The 19,039-nt window shown below is 40.0% G+C and overlaps 1 protein-coding gene across 2 annotated transcripts in view; it reads left to right on the top strand.

Moving 5' to 3' along the window:
• The window catches only part of NCAPD2 (non-SMC condensin I complex subunit D2), a 31,967-nt gene extending 15,491 nt beyond the window's left edge, over positions 1-16,476 (top strand). For both annotated transcript variants that reach the window (XM_032214078.1, XM_032214077.1), the window contains 15 exons: positions 100-233; positions 1,670-1,802; positions 3,477-3,561; positions 3,636-3,800; positions 3,941-4,158; positions 4,706-4,817; positions 5,242-5,365; positions 5,493-5,648; positions 6,033-6,210; positions 8,817-8,911; positions 9,552-9,632; positions 14,325-14,511; positions 14,668-14,809; positions 15,784-15,936; positions 16,203-16,476. In XM_032214078.1, the coding sequence (XP_032069969.1) occupies positions 100-233; positions 1,670-1,802; positions 3,477-3,561; positions 3,636-3,800; positions 3,941-4,158; positions 4,706-4,817; positions 5,242-5,365; positions 5,493-5,648; positions 6,033-6,210; positions 8,817-8,911; positions 9,552-9,632; positions 14,325-14,511; positions 14,668-14,809; positions 15,784-15,936; positions 16,203-16,282 (2,043 nt within the window). In that variant the 3' untranslated portion in view covers positions 16,283-16,476. The remainder of the gene's footprint in view (positions 1-99; positions 234-1,669; positions 1,803-3,476; positions 3,562-3,635; positions 3,801-3,940; positions 4,159-4,705; positions 4,818-5,241; positions 5,366-5,492; positions 5,649-6,032; positions 6,211-8,816; positions 8,912-9,551; positions 9,633-14,324; positions 14,512-14,667; positions 14,810-15,783; positions 15,937-16,202) is intronic.
• The last annotated feature ends 2,563 nt before the right edge of the window (positions 16,477-19,039 follow it).

The following is a 19,039-nucleotide window of genomic DNA, read 5'->3' as shown; positions in this document are numbered from 1 at the left end:
AGATAGCTTAGGGTTTGAGCTTGGGGATGGGGGTTAGGTGTTATACTAGCTTTAAAAACTGCCTGGTTTCATTTCCTGACTACCTTTGTTATTTCTTAGATATCAGAGTTTGTGCAAAAGGATGAAATAAAACCTATTGTGATTCAACTGCTCTGGGAACAATTTACTGAGAAATTGCAGTGTTCAAAATTGGAACGCCATGCTGCTATTATACTTCTTGGAATGATGGCACAGTAAGTTGTTAGCTGTTTCTATATATTGTTTCTATATATTTAGAAGATTCAGTATAATTGTATTTGCATGCGACATTCTAAAGAACCTAGATCCTGCTTCTCCCTGGGAAGCTTCAAGAAAGTTTTCTTACTTGGTAGCTACCATGTTTCCCCGAAAATAAGATGGTCTTATTTTCTTTTGACCCCTGAAATAAGCACTTGACCTTATTTTCGGGGAGGTCTTATTATTTTTGAGATGCAGGAGGCGGTGAGCATGGTCACCTCATGGCTGCTGCTGTGTTGCAATATTTTCGGGAAAGGCTTATTTTAGCACATGTGCTCAAAAGCCCAATTGGGCTTATTATCCAGGGAGGTCTTATTTTCTATGAAGTAGTCGTTTACAGTGATTTACAACCTGGTGATATATATGTGAGAAGAGAAAGTCACAAGGCAATTAGATCATTGGTATTTTTTGAAAAATAAATACGATAAAAGGTGAATGTCTCTTAGTAAATAAAAAGATTCTTTCGGATGTAGTAGAATCTTAGTATTCTGCTGTCAAGTACTTAATGAGTTCTGATCCTGTGCAATCTGCCCCTTCCTTCTGAAGCTCAACCTGCCAGTTTTTCTGGAGGCGGGGCAGGCACAAAATTAATCCCCCCCCCTTTCAAAAATGTGGGAATAGTGCTTAGGTGCCTATCACAGTTATTTTATTTCAACAATATGATATGTTTTGAAAAAGACTCCTTCCTCAAGAGCATTCCATGTATATTAATCAGTCACTGAGTATTTTCCAAAATATATTAGCCCAACAATCAAATAATGTTGACTGGTACTTGGCTATCCCTTCTTTTTGCTTTTATTTTTGAAGGAGAAATATTTTCCCCTCCCTTTTGGTTTTTACAATTCCCCAAGAAAGGATAGTAAATTCTCAATATTATTTGTTGCATGTTGTGGCCCTGTGATGAAGACATTTGTTCTTAGATACTTTGTTCCCTAATTTTTTTCTGTTTTCTAAAGATTTAAAGTTTCAGTGATTTACTCTGTGCTTAATTTGACAAGTTTTAGTCTCAGACTAAATGGCTCTGATACCTTCTAGCCTCACCCCCAGCCACAAAGGTCTAGCTTATTGAACATTTCTTGAGAACTTTACAGGATATTATTAGCCTAATAATAATAATAATGTGCTAATATAAATGTTACCATTTTTCATGTCAGTTACCTTATGTTGTATTCTTAATTTCAGCAACTCAGTGAAATCCTTGATTTACATTATCTGTAAATAATTGGTGTATAATTCATTATAATTGTGCACAATTCATTATAAGAAATTAGTATTGGTCCATTGTTTCGCTTAAGACAAATACTATAGGTTTTTGCTTTGGTCTTTCTTAAGGTCACTGGAGATTTCTAGTATAATGTTTGGATCTAATCAGGGATTTTTCTGCCCTCAACAGAGGGAAGCCGGAGATTGTGGGAAGTAACCTGGATCTATTAATCTCTGTGGGATTGGATGAGAGAGTCCAGAAAGATTATCATTTTGCCCAAGAAGTGTGCTGTGCTATCTCCAAAATTGCCAATAGTCAGAAGGTCAGAGTGATAAGAATATTTTAGTTCATTTATTTATCTCATGGACTGATAATTGTAACTGACAACACAAATACCAGTTTTTCAACCTGAGAATAACTTCAAGGGCAGAGTCTTTGTTCAGTAGGATTCACTGATATCCGCCTTGAACACTGCTGTGACTATAGTTTGTAATCCTATGGTGTAAATGCAGGGCCAGTTTTATACAAGGTTATATTAACTAATTACGTAGTTTTATGGGCTGTTTCAGTGCACCAGTTTTCACTATATGCTTATCCTTCTTTGGAGCTGTTAAATGTGTTGCGAACATTACAATAAATTTCCACATTCAGGGTAAAGAATCCCATAGTACTATAAAGAAAATTTAATGTCCCTAAAAAATAGACAAAAAACAATACTATACTTCCATGTTGGAAGCATCAAAGCGCTTGGTGAAAGGGTCAGCCGGAACCATCACCAGAAATGGGACATCCAGTTGGGAGCTCCTTTCATGACCCCTTTAAGTTGGTCACCCAAGTGGTCTCCTTCTATCTACTTGTGGTCACCTGCTTTCAAACTGCTAGGTCAGCAGGATGTGGAGCATGTGACAGGAGCTCACCCTGTCCTGCAGCAGCAACTGGGTCTCGTATGTGAGCCTGTCATCAGCCCAATGTCCTAGCCTCATGAGCCACCACACTCCTATGACAAAAAAAAACTAAAGCAAGTTCAGTGTGCGTGTGTGTGTGAGAGAGAGAGAAGAAAAAAGCCAACCAATTTAATTATGAAGAGGAAATAAAGTATGCATGAAATGCAATAAGTATATAAAATACAGGAGTGCTGCAGGATTCCCTGAATAATAATTTATATTTAGGAATTATATAAATAATAATTTATATTTAGATCTAGGATTGTGCCTAGAAAATTGCCTTCTTTTATTAAAGGGGAACCTAGCAGAGTAAAGGAAAGCTTTTTTATTGGTATATTTTATGCCAAAAGTGTTGTTATTCATTTTGGGATAGCTGACTGGATTTGAGAACATGCTTTAATGAGTTAGAAAGACTTCTCTTTCACATTTTTAGTAAGGCAGGGAGGAATAAGACATTTGATAGAATGGAATCATTTGGGGCAGAATGTTTAAGGAAGACATTTAGGGATTTTGTTTGAAAAGAAGGTTAGATGACTCTGGGATTATCCTAAGTAAAGAGCTTTTGAGGATGACCAGACTTCGTATTTGCAGGATAGCCTGAACTTTGAAACGGCAGGCTTTCCTATTTATTTTCCTTCCCAATTCAAATTTGAAGAAAATTTTAAGAAGAAAAGAATGTGGGCACATACAATCTAAAACCTACCCATAATTTCCCCTTTCTTTTGATTTAATGAAAATGATAAGATCAGCACAAGATATTACTTCAGGCTATGTTTATAGTACTTGCCTTCAGGCTTGGTCTGTAGTTTTACATTTGTCAACAGGGAAATCAGTTTTTAAAAATGGGATAATATATATTCTTCCAAAAGTTCATGTATATATGGAAGAACTATGAGTTCTAAAATAGGATCTTCTCTAATTAGTGACAGAGCGTCTTTCAATATATAGGAACTTCAAAATGAACTAATAAAGCACAAATTAGCTTTGATTTCAGTAAAGAAAACCCAAAATGTTCTGCTAGTTATGACAAATATTTTTCTCTTTTCTAACAGTCTGACCTTGGGAAAAGCACTCCTCCCTTCCGATTTCCCCAGTCACACTTACTTTTCAAGCGTCTGCATGAGGCCATAACTGTGGGTGAGTTGGTGAAACTGAGAGGAAGGTAGGCTACACGCATGTTATTTGGTCTGATTGTAGGCCTTTCCCCCTAGGTTTTACTCATTCAAGTGCACATTGGATTCCCTTCACTGAGAGAGCAGTTGCCCTTATCTACCTCTTGGCAGAAGGACCTGAGGAAATATGTGCTCAGATCTTGCAGTGTTGTAGCCAACAAGCCCTGGAAAAGTTGCAGGAATTTACTACAGCAGCTGAGGCAGGTGAGTTGAAGACAAGCCCGGTCTCTGCTTTTACAGTCTGCTTGGGATACTTGAAGAAGGTGACTTGGCGTGGCTAGAGAGGACAGCAAGAAAAGAAAAGAGTATAAATGTACCATTAAAAAGAATTGTCTGCTCTCCAGAGTCTGGATCTTCTTCTGATGAAGCAGCTGGTGATTCAAGCATGATTGAAACCATTATGTTAACGCATTTGGTCTCCCTTGCGGGAGATGTGGCCTTGCAGCAGCTTGTATACCTGGAGTTGTCTGTAAGCAATGAGCTACGCAGACGCCGTGTCCTTGGGGAAGAACGAGAGGCAAAGCAACAGGCTGCCAGCACTGTAAAAGTCCAGAGTAGCAAGGTGAGGGCTGGAATTCTTCTTGTCTCAATGTCTATTTGCATTCGGTTATTTCAATGGCTTGCCATCAGAACATGTTACTCATCTGTTTATTAAATGCTACACATTTCCATAATTTGGGATGGGGACCTCTGCTGAGCGTATCCTTCTGCAGAGGTTCCCAACTAATTGCGCGGAGTAGTGGTATAGCAATAGCACTTAGACTTATATACTGCTTCTTAGTACTTTACAGCCCGCTCTAAGCTGTTTACAGAGTCAGCCTATTGCCCCCAACAATCTGGGGGGTCCTCGTTTTACCCACCTTGGAAGAATGGAAGGCTGATTCAATCTTGAGCCTGGTGAGATTCGAACTGCCAAATTGCAAGCAGTCAGCAGAAGTGGCATGCAGTACTGCATACTAACCACTGTGCCAGTTTTGCTCTTTTTTTCAATGGTATACATTGTAAAAAAATCATGAGTGCCTTCAACCTTTTCTTACTCTTAAGGCTGTCCCTGCTTCACTGAGGGACAGAACACTGCTAGCTTTCAGTGATTTCTTCCTTCTGCACAGTGTACTGGAAATGACACCAACCTGGAGGAGGACCTGGGCTTGGTTGGGGCTTCTGCTGAAGATACAGAAATGGAGCTCATCCGTTCCATTTGTGAGACAGAACTCTTGGATGGTAAATATGGAAGCTGAGTAGATTCCCCCCCCCCATTGATGAATTTTGTAATTGTTTTTTGTGGCCTACTGGGTAAGAAATCGAACTACCCACATATACAGAAAACCCTAGCTTTCAGTTAGTTTGCACCATGAACTCAGTCAGGTAACCAGCCTCAATTAGGAGAATATGGAATGCTAGATTATACTGAAATAATGTTTAAAAACTTCAGAGGCAGAGTGTACTGAATATTTCTCTCCTGCTATGCATGTTTGTCAGTGGCTGAAGCATGTCCTATCATGGGCCACTTTAAATGAATTATCTTATGACAATTGTTTCTTTATGCTTGCCTAAAGCATATATACTTTGCATGCCTGTGGATTTTTACTTGTACTCTATACAAGTTTAACCTTCCCTGGAATGATCCGTTTTCTTGCCTTTATAGGAAAACAGCTGCTTTCAGCCTTTGTTCCTCTGATACTCAAGATTTGCAACAACCCAGGACTTTATAGTGATCCAGCACTCTCAGCAGCTGCCGCATTGGCCCTGGGAAAATTCTGTATGATCAGGTAGGGTCTGTGAAGAAGTTTTCTTCCAAATCCTTTTTTGCTGATGTACCGTTTTATGTTTCTTCCTACAGCTGGGAAGTCTTCTAACTAATGAACTGAAGTTTATTCACTTTTTATTCCCATGCAGCACAGAATTTTGTGACTCGCATTTGCGGCTCTTCTTCACAATGATGGAGAAAGCCACACTCTCCAGTGTACGCGCAAACCTCATCATTGCAGCTGGAGACCTGGCCATCCGCTTTCCCAACTTGGTGGAACCCTGGACACCCCACCTCTATGCCAGGTAATTCTTTGGTGGCAAGGTCTCTTTGTCTGGAAGGTGTGAAAAATATGCTACCCTGTTTCCCTGAAAATAAAACATCCCCGGATGATAAGCCCAATCAGGCTTTTGAGCGCATGCGCTAAAATAAGCCCTCCCCGAAAATATTGCAACCCAGCAGCAGCCATGAGGTGACCATGCTCACCGGCTCCTGGCCCTCAAAAATAATAAGACCTCCCCGAAAATAAGTCCAAGTGCTTATTTTGGGGGTAAAAAAAATAAGACCCTGTCTTATTTTAAGGGAAACACGGTAGCTGGCTGGCTGTAGTATAAAAACTTATCCAGCAACTGAAGCCTTCAAAAGGTCTGATGGTGTACCTCATGATGTCCCTTGATTTTGCTTCTTAGGTTGCGGGACCCTTGTCAACAAGTCAGGCGGACAGCTGCTATGGTGATGACTCACCTGATCCTAAAAGACATGGTGAAAGTGAAGGGGCAAGTGAGTGAGATGGCTGCTCTTCTCATTGACCCTGAAGAGGAGATTGTTCATCTGGCTCGGAATTTTTTCACTGAACTCTCTAACAAAGTAAGGAAAGAAGCCTCGTGCTAAACTCTCAGAAATATAAAACCTACGTTTCTCATTTCTTTGTTGCTAAATTTCAAATAACGTTTTGTAAACTACATACCTGAAGCATGATTGCCACTTAAATGTCCAAAATAGAAGCTTAAGATGCTCTCAATATTTATGGAGCAGGCTGTAGCTGTTTGAGAGGAGTCAACCAGATAAGCAAGTCAGAATACAAAAGGAATGTAATCACAAGAGGATACTGTGTCAAATGTGGAACTTTTATGTTCAATTAAGTCACAGTCTTGACTTAATTTAAATAGCCCTATTTGGTTTAACAAATTTTAGAGAAGTATAAGCATAGTTTTCACTAAGTAGAAAAAATGTGTGGTTTTATAACCACATTTGTGCACCTCTTACTAACGATACATATGCCTATATTCCCATCATTCGGTCCTCTTTTAGGATATAATGACTGAGGAATTCTGGGAGATGCCAAAGTTAAGAAACATTGGTTAGTTATTTAGTTATTAGATTTGTTTGGCATCCATCTCACTTTGAGGCAACTCTGAGTGGCTTACAACAATAAAAGCCAGTAAAACCAAGAATAAATATTTCTAATAACAATAAAGATTAAAATTTAAAACAATGGCATTCTTTTAATCCTCAGACACATATTAAATTAGAGCTTTTCCCTTACCAAACTACATACGTATTATAACATTTCTCCAATTATGTATCTATAACTGATTTTCAACATTAATATTACTTCATAACTTCCTTTTTCATCATTTTAACATTAGTGGCATGCACTACAGTCCCTCCCTTTAACATAATACAATCATCCTACAGATCTCTAAAATATTCTCTATCATTCCCTCATTTCAATTTCATCCCAACTAATTTCATTGCTTTTATTTTTAATTGTTTATACTTTGCTGGAAGCCTTTAAGTAGTAAACTTCCTTTTTATGAAAATAATTCAAGCCATCCTTTATTTTTTTCTTTTAAACTTTTCCCATCTCTGACTATATTATTTGCAAATTAGAAGTTATCATTTTTTTATCCTCTTAATTCTCTTGTGCCTCATAAACAGTAAAAATCCATTGTGCCTTTTGATTAATTCCTTTCCTATATGTAGCCATGGAGAAATTTATGCTTGCACTACATATTCAGAACTTTTCCCTAAGCAGATGCTCACCAATCATTCATTTTTGAATGGCCCAATAGTGTCCCTTTTCATCTATCTTTCATCTAACAAAATGGTTTACTTACACAAATGATACACAGAGATACACACACACACACACACATATATATATATACACACACACAACAACAACAACTTATGTGAAACCTGTTCCTATTTTCTGACCTAATTTTCACCCTTTTATTCACAATTAAATCTATACCATCACTTCCCTGTGTGTATCTCTCAATTTTACACAATAGTCAGACCCCTTCATTCAGATCAATTATATCCTTCCCTTTCAGTTTCCAAAACACATTTTCCTTTTGTTAATTTTATCTAATTTCATGTTCCATACCACTGTATTCTCTTCAATTTTTACACACCCTCTTTTCACATGGCACAGTCATTAGCAGATTCATAGATAGTGACTTCAAATACGCCTCATGGATTTGTTCCGTCAAGGCTTCCAAATAATGCCTTTCCATGAGATACAGAAGACATAAACAAGGTTACCATTGGTAATCCCACTCATGTCATCCACATGACTATGTGCCCTATATATACCGTAACCTGCTTAAGAGCGAGGAGGTGCCACTCAGTTTCAGCATGTTTGAGGCAACGTATCCCAAGCACAGTCGAGTTCACTTTTGCCTTAGGCAGCCTCATTCTGTTCTGTGCAAGCTAGGATCTCAACTCAGGAGATACCTTCCAATCCAATCCTGTTGCTTGCCTTTCCCCAAAAATAGCATGAAACACTAATCTCCATTCTGGGGAGATATGTTCAGATTGAAAGAGATAGGTCTGCATTCTTCCACTAGCAAAATGGGGCTGATACTCAAGTAATTTCAAACATTAGAAAGGTCTCCTTTTTTTTCTTTATTCAACCCTAGTATGCAGGCAACCTGCTTAAAATAAGCACCATTCAGTGCTTAAACCCTGATCCTTTCCACCTTGCTGATCTGGAGAATACCATGAATCTCTTTGCTCATAACCAAACAAAGCCTTCTTTCCTGCCAAAAAAAACCAAACATGAATTAGAACCAAACTGCCATCCAATGTATTTTGATGTACATACCAGGAACCTCTTACTGAGCAGAAAGCCGTGTAATATATGTTTCATTAATGGGGATAACAGCATCCTGTTACGATCATATTAATAAAAGAACAAAATGTTCCGAATGAAAGCTCTGTTGGCTAACAGTTTGATTTCCACTCTCAAAATAGCCTTTTCCAGTTTTTTCTGTAGATAGCATGGGCTTTTTCCCAAGGTAGAATGAAACCTCTTTCCAGGTCTGACTTTGGGATAAATGTGTCTGGCTAGTCGTGATCTGAGCATCTGTCTTTTATCCAGTACTATCTCATATAGGTCCATCCCTGTCTCCAAGGCTGGATGGATTCAAGAGTTTAAGAAGTTCCACTCTTTCTTTGCAATGCAGGATAATGCTGTTTATAACCTGCTCCCTGATATCATCAGCCGCCTCTCAGATGCAGACTCTGGCATAGAGGAACAGTCTTTCCATACCATTATGAGGTAGCCTTTTCATTTTAGATTTTTTTTCTCCTTTACATGTCACATCTAAGGCACCGAACATCCTTAATGCCTAGAATGACTGGGCATATAAAATGGGAGACAGAACGGTATGTTGGATTATGGAGTGCAAGTTTATTTGGTATTGCCTATGGAGTTCCTCAATCATCCAAATCATGTTGTCCTAAAGGGTGTTTTAAAAGGCAACTGGACTCTCTTAGTTTTTTCCCTTGAAAATGCTTCTTAATCAAGATGCTTCTTCAATTCACTGAAGTTCAGTTCACTGAACTGATGAACCTTCTTGGATGAAAAATGAAACTTTTTCAAGGGGGAAAAAACTAAGAAAGTCCAGCTGCCTTTTGAAAAGCACTTTTGTTTTGGATTATGTTGAATGCCTGGAATTCTTGAGAAGGAAACAATAAAAGTAGCATTATTGCCTTTGGATATTGCTAGCAATGAATTTCTTGAGCTAACCAAACAATAAATGAGATCTAGAAATCCAATTTGAAGAAATTCCTTAACTTGTCTCCTGTTTCAAGTAATACTGAGAAGAACAGAAAACTGAAATTTCAGAAAACCTCACAATCTTGTAATTGTAATCCAACAGTAATTATTCCTTTTTTCTTTACACTCTGCCCCTCAGGCAACTTTTTTCTTTTATCACTAAGGATAAGCAAACGGAGAGCCTGGTGGAGAAACTATGCCAACGATTTCGAACTGCTCGGTGAGTAAGGAATTGCTAAAGGAAGGCGCATTCCGTATGAGAAGATCAGTCAATCCTTTTGAACTTGAAATGAGAAGGTTTGGCCTCTGGAATGAGAATCCCAGCAGAACAAGTTTAGAGAGAAGGGATACATTCTCCTCACAGTGTAAAATTATATAGAGCCACAAAGACCAAAAATTACCCTGTGGCTGTCTAGCAGGATGCAAATAGTGTGTCACCAATTGTAGTTGGATAGTGGCCGTGGCTTCGTGTTAGGCTTAGAATGAAGTCCTACCAGATGACAACATTTAAGGAAGGGGACCTGGAGCACTCCCACACGTTGCAGTCAATTAGATTAGCAGATATCCTTAGGGAGAGGCAGTTTCTCAAATCATCTGGCCCTATGTCACGAAAGGGATTCAGTGGCTAAGACACTGAGCTTGTCGATCAGAATGTGCGGCAGTTGAATCCTTAGTGCTGCGTAATGGAGTGAGCTCCCCTTACTTGTCCCAGCTTCTGCCAACCTATCAATTCGAAAGCACGTAAAAATACAAGTAGAAAAATAGGAACCATCTTTGATGGGAAGGTAACTGCGTTCCATGTGCCTTCGGCATTTAGTCATGTTACTATATGACCACAGAGATGTCGTCAGACAGCGCTGGCTCTTTGGCTTTGAAACTGAGATGAGCAGCACTCTCTAGAGTCAGAAACAACTAGCACATATGTGTGAAGGGAATCTTTACCCTTATCTTACATGAAAAGCTTTAGGTGTAAAGCTGATAACCAGCATCTTGGATTGCACCCGGTAGGCAACTGGGCACTAGTGCAGCTCACACAGCAGTGGTGTCCATCCTGGATCCTTCTGTGGTTTTTGCTACCTTTGATCATGATATCCGGGCTCCAGGGATTAGAAGCACTTTTTCCCTCCTTTCTCAGTGGCCAATATCCAAAGAGGTTCACTGTGTTGGGTGGCTGGGGCTTCCTGGGGAAATGTCATGCTATGCCACCAGGCTGGGATAGTTGAGGCCAAGACTTCTTTGCTCCACTGTGGCTCAGCAGATTTTGCAGCCACCAAATAGCTTCTGAACTGTGGTGTGACAAGCAGCCCCTTGCGGTTGTGTGGCTATTTGCTGCCTAACAAGGCATTGCACAGTGTAGCCCAAAGGGCAGGGAGGATAGGTGGTTTGGGAATTGAAGGGGAGGAAGTGCCTGGCTTTGGAAGAATAGATGCTCAGGGCAGGGAGGAACCAAGCCGGGAATGACTTGGATCAGAATGGGTCCTCAGTTAAAAACAAGTGGGATTTGGTTAACAACAGCAACACTAAGTGCCGGGTTTGCCATTGCTAGTGATGGGGTTATGTGACATAGAACTAAATTCATAATTGCATTGCTTAGTAATGGAAACTCCAGTCCTAATTACCATCATGATATGAGGACTATCTGTGTATGCTTAGCATAGACTTGGGGCATTCTTCCCCCCCAGTCCTAGTGAAGCAATTAGTAAATGGGGAGCGGGATGAGGGGCAGGGGCTATATGACAATTCTAGCCTATAAGTAACCCTCATTAATTTAGCAATAGCAGTTAGACTTATATACTGCTTCATAGGGCTTTCAGCCCTCTAAGCTGTTTACAGAGTCAGCATATTGCCCCCACAGTCTGGGTCCTCATTTCACCCACCTCGGAAGGATGGAAGGCTGAGTCAACCTTGAGCCGGTGAAATTAGAACTGCAGATAACAGTCAGCTGAAGTGGCCTGCAGTACTGCACCCTAACCACTGCGCCACCTAGGCTCTTTATGTGATTGGGACAAGCAACTCTGACAAGCTAAGTTATTAAGGACAACATACAGCAATTATATTGAGAAAGGTGGTAGTCTGAGAGGAATGGTCCAGAATCACCGTTGGATTCTAGCATATTATGGTTTTGGGCTACATTTGCCTTTGAATGCAGATGTTAGGAGCTTTTGTTTGCCTTCAACCAGATGTTGCTTCTCATTACCATCAAACGTTTTGACTTTTGTTTTTGTCATGTGGGGAGGGGGAGAGAATAAAAATGGGGACATAGAAGGGACCAGACTTTCCAGAATCTAACCATAAATAATTCCAAAAGTTTGGATGGGAGCTTTTCAAGAAGCTTGATCCTACATGTACTTCTGGTGATTCTTAAATTTCCACATTTTCTTGTACATGCTCTTGAATGATGACTGTAAAGGTGGTGCCAGACAATTGTACAGATATATATGCACACAAGTACATGTGTACACACAATGTACATTTCAATAATCACAATCATCCTTGGTTTACTGCAGCAGATTAAAAAGTTATAGAACTCAGGGATCTCATTGGGCTGTTGATAGCAAGAGCACTTAGACTTGAAACAAAAGTTTGGATGTTCCATTTTTTTCATACCACCCCAATGAACTTGCTCTTCATATCACATGTACATAGAATCCATGATAAATAAGAATGTATCAGGTCATTCATGCTGACATTGCATTATCCATACAATCCGCACAACCTTCCCTTATGGCAAATACTTCTTTCTTATACTGGAGCATATTAGTGATTTAGGAATTAAAGGAGTGAGATCTGGGCCTTCCTCCTAAAAGGCCTACTAGATAATGTTCTAGAAGGTTAATTTGCACAGGTGCAACCTCCCATGTGTGTGCATACATAGAGAAACCCATTTAAATAACCACTATTCAACAGCTTATTCCCTTGAATAAATTAAGCCTGAATTGCCTTGGTTTCAAAATTCACTCTGAGGTCTGTTTTAGTTCTGGGTTAGTTATTGTAAAGCTCAATATGTCTCTTCCTCATGCCAACTTCCAGGCCAGAGAGAATTGGTACATAGGTAGAATACATTTCCTTTAACCCAGAATAGGACACCACCTCCCTTGTTACCGTGTTTCCCAGAAAATACAGCATGTCCTCATAATACCACATTTTTCTGGTGGGCAAAAATATAAGCCCCCCCCCCCCCCCCCGCGCCGCATATAACCACTCTGGACAACCCCCCACCTCCGGCCAGGCAGAGCGCTGCTCACCAACCTAGCAATATCCTGAAAGTGCAAAGCCACGGGAACCTGGGGGGAGGCAAAGGTGATCGCGCTGCTTGGTTCCTTCGGGATACCGCTAGGTTGGTGAGCAGCGCTATGCCCAGCTGAAGAGGGGGGTTGCCGGGTGGCAGCTCCTCTATTGCAAGCGGGCTCCCAAAGAGCCAGGCACAGCCACATGGGCGAATGTCTGTGTTGCGCTATCGCCAGCTGCCTGCAGAGTGTACAACCATAGAGTATGCAGCCACTGCCGAAACACTCGGGTTGGAAGCCATGGAAAAAGCCAGGCTGGGATGGCAGTGGCGGCGGAGTTGCCCTGGCTCCGTAATGAGAGCTGGGCCATGCATCGTGAGGCTGGGAGGTGGGTGAGCAAGAGTGGAGCAGCCGCTCGCGCAACCCCCTTCTCCAGCCATGCAGAGCGCCATTCACTGGCATTTGAAAGGTGCCGGGGGGGGAGGCGGGCAGCAGCTCACGCAGCTTGGCAATACCCCTAAGTCAGTGAATGGCAGTATGCCCGGCTGCAAAGGGGATTTGCCGGGTGGCTGCTTGTGAGCGTGGTCATTTCATGGCTGTTGTGTTGCGCTGCTACCATGAGACTGTGCCTGGCTCTTTGGAATCCGCTCGCAAGAGAGCAGCCGCCCAACAACCCCAAAACAATAAACCTTCCCCCCATAATAAAGCCCAAGCCATATTTTGTAGGTAAAAAGAAAATAAGACCCTGTAGTATTTTCAGGGAAACATGGTAGTTCCAAGCTTGGAACTGGAAATTTCCTGCACCTCACAGAGCAATTCAGAAGTGAAGTACATATTCATGATCAGAGATCTCCCTTGTTTCCTTGGCAACCATTCCTTTTTCTTTGCCATCTAATCTTTGTCAACACTCTATTTGAATTCCAGTAGTCATAATCAAATATTTTGCAACACTGTTACTTTCCTCCTTCACTGTCCTTTTTCTTTCCTTCCTCTTAAACAAGCTGTCAGAGTACCTTACTTATCTTATTCATGAGGGAAGGAGCAGCTACATTGCTTATCTTGTAGATTATTTATAATTCTGAGGTTCCTTGGTTTCCTTCTGGGTGATTTTCAGTGATTTGCTTTGAACTCTGCAGAGAGGCCCATCAATGATAGTGTTAAATATGTAATCCCAGAATCAAGGGATCTAAATTGAGCCAAGGATGAAGTGGAGATCAGCAGAATCCAAGTGCAACAAACCTGGCTACTTACTCTGTACAGATAAAATGTATTAATTGTGGGCTCTAGAATAACACATCAAAATGAAACAGTTTTCTACAGGAACTTTAAAAACATTGACATCTATAGCTGTGGCCATTGTGTTGGTATTTTCCTATGAATATCTGATTGGGCTATGCAGGAGACAAAATGCTAAGCTATATAGCATTTATAAAATAATTATTATTTAGTGTTATTTAGCAAGGTTCTTTTGTTCTTAATTAATTTACTTATCACAGCTTAGGACACTTCTTGGGTATTTTCTGGTATGTTTGGTATGTGATCATAGGCATACTTTCTGTTCCAGTTCATTTTGGGAGCAAGGCTTCTCCATATCCTGTAATTTAATGTGCTGTTTATCTTTATGTTTGATTGAGAAATCAGGGCTTCACCACTGAAGCTACATTATTTTTCTTCCTCTTTTTTAGAACAGAGCGCCAGCACCATGATCTGGCATACTGCCTTACCTTACTTCCTCTCACAGAACGAGGGCTCCGTAAGATGCAAGACAACTTTGACTGCTTTGCTGATAAACTCCAGGATCTGACAGTCTACAACCACTTCCAGGCTGTGTTAGGACGGGTTCGTAGGGTGGCCAGTAAGCCAGAGATGAAGGTGAGGGTCATCTTTTTTCCCAACATAGCATGATAGCATATGCCATCTCTCTGTGAAGGGAAGAAAAAATAAAAATAGCTCATTGCTAGATCATGGACATATAATAATTAATTCTATGATATACAATTTATATTTCTGTTCTGTATCATTCCTCAGGCTCTTACTGAAGAATTTGAACAGAAGCTCCAGAAGTGCCACAACAAGGGTCTGGATTCCTTTACTGAAGCTCCACAGGAGACCACACATCAGGAAGGCAGTAATATATCTGTGCTACAATCAACAAAGAAAGTAGTGCCACGTATGTCTGCACTTTATACTAGCACTTCCTAATTCACATATTAAAAAAATAATATATGTAGCCAAAATATTATATTTAACCACTAAATTAAGCAGTAATTTTCACTATTGACTTAGTATTTTGCAACATTCCAGAACGTACTCTAATCTTTTATGGGATGAGGAAAAATGGTACCCAAGTTAAATGTTGAACAAAAGATGTAAGGAAGGTCCAGTAAAATATACAGAGAATTCATGAAAGTGGCTTTTCAATTGCTATACAGCACTGTCTAGCACCGTGATGGCAAACCTATGACACGTGTGCTGTCGTCAGCTGCTCTTCTGGTTTCCAGCGTGCCGACCAGTCGGTCACATATGTGCCAGCCAGCTGGTCTTCACGGGTGCCGGAGCAATGGAGAACGGTCCAGAAAATGGTCCAAAATGTCAAAAAACAGGCATGTGCGTGCCGGCCAGCTGGTCTTCGGGCTTCCAGTGCTCCAGCGCTCGCACGTGCATTCCAGTTTGGGCACTCTGTGCCGAAAAGGTTCGCCATCACTGATCTAGCACATCCATCCTCTCATCTAATTTTGCAGATTTGCAGAAAAATGTCTAGCTTTCCTATGAAGGAATAAGAGAATAACTTATTTAGTCTTTTTACTTAAAGATGGGAGATTTTACTTCACAATGGTTTGATAGGAATGACTACTGCAAATTGCTACGTGTATCTCCCCAGTGTTATGCTTATCAGCTTTACTTACTTGTTCTACTTCCTGTACAGAGGGGACAAAAGCTGGTTGAAATACATCTTTTACATTTAATTCTGTATTCAACACTTCAAATCATCCGGAGACAGTATTATCTTGCTCCCTTTACAAAGAACACAAAATTTAAGCATGTCTTCTGACTCGGGTCTTTGGAACAATATGAGATGTGACTTGCAATTATTTGAATGTTCAGTTATTAAAGAAAAATTAAATGTCTTGTTTCCTTTCTTAGGATCCTGTAGGCGACCTCTTCGGGCAGCCAACAAAAAAACTGACTCTGCCTTCATCACTCCTGAGCCCCGCATTACTCGATCGAAGAGGAAGGCTTCCAAACACAAAGTTAACATTGTTTTCTCCAGTGATGAAGAGAACAGCCTAGATGAAGGTGAAAATATTTTGTCTGAATTTAAGATATTGAACTAGTCAAAATGTATTTGTGAGCTTATCTTTTTGGGGAGACCAGAATACAAGAATAATTTTTGTGTTAAATTTCATCAACCCTATTTAAGCTCTGGGTTGTTTGTTACGTTAGAGAGATGATTATATTTTCAGAAAATTAATATAAACTGGTTGAATATGCGACCTGTCCCCATAAGTCTTCTGTCTGTGCCAGTTCCCTGAAGGCCATCTATGATTTCCTGCTTCTTTCAGAGCTTGATGCTGAATTGATAGCGGAGGAGACCCCCAGCAAAACAACTCCTATTTCTCGTTCGTCTCGCCGGTCTCGATGATTACCTGCCTTTTTATGGATTCTGTTGGTTAATGGGAACAAACTTCTGCAAGATTTCAGAATGAATTGGGTCCCTTCCTTTTTTATATTTAATAACGTTACATGAGAGGGTTATTTTAGATTTCAAGGTTTGGCATTGTAATGATTGCTTACTCACATTGTTGATAAATTAAAATGTGCCTTTCGGTAAATACATTACATGCTCTGAGTATTATTACTTTTGTATTTTGATTTAGGAGTGTGACTGAAATTCCTATATGTGCATATTACCTAGGAGATGTTTCAGAACTATAAAAATATATTTTAGTTTAGTTTAGTTTAGTTTTATTGACATTTATAGGCCGCCCTTTTCCCTGAGGGGACTCAGGGCGGCTTACAATCAATGGGAAGGGAGTGTAAGACAAAACACAAGAAAGAAAAAAATGTGAATAAAAATAATAAACCGCTAAAACACAACATTCATTCAGCATTCGGGTGGGGCGAAGTTCGGATCTTATCCCCAGGCCTGACGGGATAGCCAGATCTTGAGGGCTGTGCGGAAGGTCTGGAGGGTGGTGAGGGTACGAATCTCCACGGGGAGATCGTTCCAAAGCGTCAGAGCTGCAACTGAGAAGGCTCTCCTCCGCGTAGTCGCCAGTCAGCACTGACTGGCGGATGGAATTCGGAGGAGGCCTACTCTATGCGATCTGATGGGACGGAGGGAGGCAATTGGCAGAAGGCGGTCTCTCAGATAGTCAGATCCACTACCATGGAGGGCTTTGTGAATGGTGAGTAGCACCTTGAAGCGCACCCGGAGATCAACAGGTAGCCAGCGCAGCTCACGGAGGATCGGTGTTATGTGGGCGAACCGTGGTGCGCCCACGATCACTCGCGCGGCCGCATTCTGGACTAGCTGAAGTCGCCGGATGCTCTTCAAGGGCAGCCCCATGTAGAGCACATTGCAGTATTCCAGCCTAGAGATCACAAGGGCTCGAGTGACTGTTGTGAGGGCCTCCCGATTCAGGTAGGGCCGCAACTGGCGTACCAGGCGAACCTGGGCAAATGCCCCCCTGGTCACATTGACATAATGTAAGCCAGTTTCCATGCATACATTAATTAAAAAGATGCATTAGCATACATAAAGGACAGAGAATCAGAATATTCTTTTAGGGGGTACAGTAACCAAAATGCTTTTTTTTAATGGAATTAAGTAATCAAATTTGGAAACAAAATAGAGCAAAATGCAAGTTAAATAAGACACAAAACTAATTGTAACCAATGTAAAATGCAATGTACAAGAGAGGTGTTTTTTTTTCAGTTCGTGGCATCTTGGCTAGATTCAAATGAATTTGAAGTGATCCATGTAGCCATCACATAGGAATCAGTCAACAAAACAGTAATGGAAAATAAATAAATAAAAACAATACAAATTTAGAACTCTTGATTTCATCTGAGGGTTGTTTTTTTGAAAAAAAGGAGAAATGTTATCTCACAAACACAGCACAGATACTTCTGAATAGGAGTGGCATTCAACCTGTAGAATAGATCCAGTTTCTAGATTAAAGGCTCCCTAAACAACCTGCACTGGAGAAGCAAGGCATGGCTATTTGAGTTGCCTGGTTGGCTTTGCCTGTCTAACACGGGGTTTCCCAACCATGGCAACTTGAAGATGTGTGGACTTCAAATCCCCAGCTGACTGGAGAATTCTGGGAGTTGAAGTCCACACATCTTAAAAGTTGCCAAGATTGGGAAACCCTAATCTATAAATTGGAGAGCAGTAGAGAATACAATAAAAATTTGATTTTTGCAGGCTAACTGAGGAGAAAGAGTGTCTTACAGATGAATTTACATCATTTTCATAAATTCCTGCAAATTACAATAAATGTGTCAATTGTCTAGACTTTGTCCATTATTTGAGCATGACATCTGAATTAAATGTTGCCCATTGTATTCAAAATTTACTAAAAGAGTCCAAAAATGGATGTGTCAGCACACAGCCACAAAACAATAACACAAATTTAAAATCAGGTGATAGAAAATAGCACCAAGAATTTTTTTTTCTTTATTCTTCTATGGTTCATATTATGGAAACTTCATTAACAATATAAATTTGCTCTGTACTGCTTAGAAACTTCCATTCAGTTTGAATGGCCACAGGTGTTATGGTTTGGTTATCTGGACTTATTTCTCCTTGTTCCTTTCTTCCGATTCCACAATTTTACATCGTTGTTTTTTTTTAAAGGTTTCACAGAATTGAATTTATCCAAAATAAGGCTATCACAAGAGGCCTGTTTTACTCAGAAAATATATTTTCCTGCTTTTTATAAACATTTATAAGTGAAAGTGCCAAATTGTATCTAATCCAATATTTCCATGTTTACCGTATGTTACTTCATGAAGTGCAGCTACAGAAAATTGTTCCTGCACAAATATGGATTAGAACAGCGTTATATAATAATTCAGGCCAAGCCAAAAGACAAGCTGCATTTTGAAGTTCCTTATTCTAAAGTTAAAATAAATGCCCAAAGGTATGGAAAAATTTCCTATTAAGTAAATAATTTGTGCAATAAAAGTTTTGCAAGATTCTTTTGCCAAGTATTTATTTAATATTATTTAACAATTAAATATTTAATATTGTTTAATAATTTATTTAATATTCTATACTTTCATGTGGAATATGACATTAAAATAGGAAGATCTCTTAAAATGTTAATCAACTTTACATTCATGTTTATCATAATTATTTAGAAGGAATTACTCCTATAATCCAGAGATATTA

The sequence above is a fragment of the Thamnophis elegans genome, chromosome 3 (genome assembly GCF_009769535.1).
Source record: "Thamnophis elegans isolate rThaEle1 chromosome 3, rThaEle1.pri, whole genome shotgun sequence".
Lineage (NCBI taxonomy): Eukaryota > Metazoa > Chordata > Lepidosauria > Squamata > Colubridae > Thamnophis > Thamnophis elegans.
This window is presented reverse-complemented; position numbering and strand designations above follow the sequence as displayed.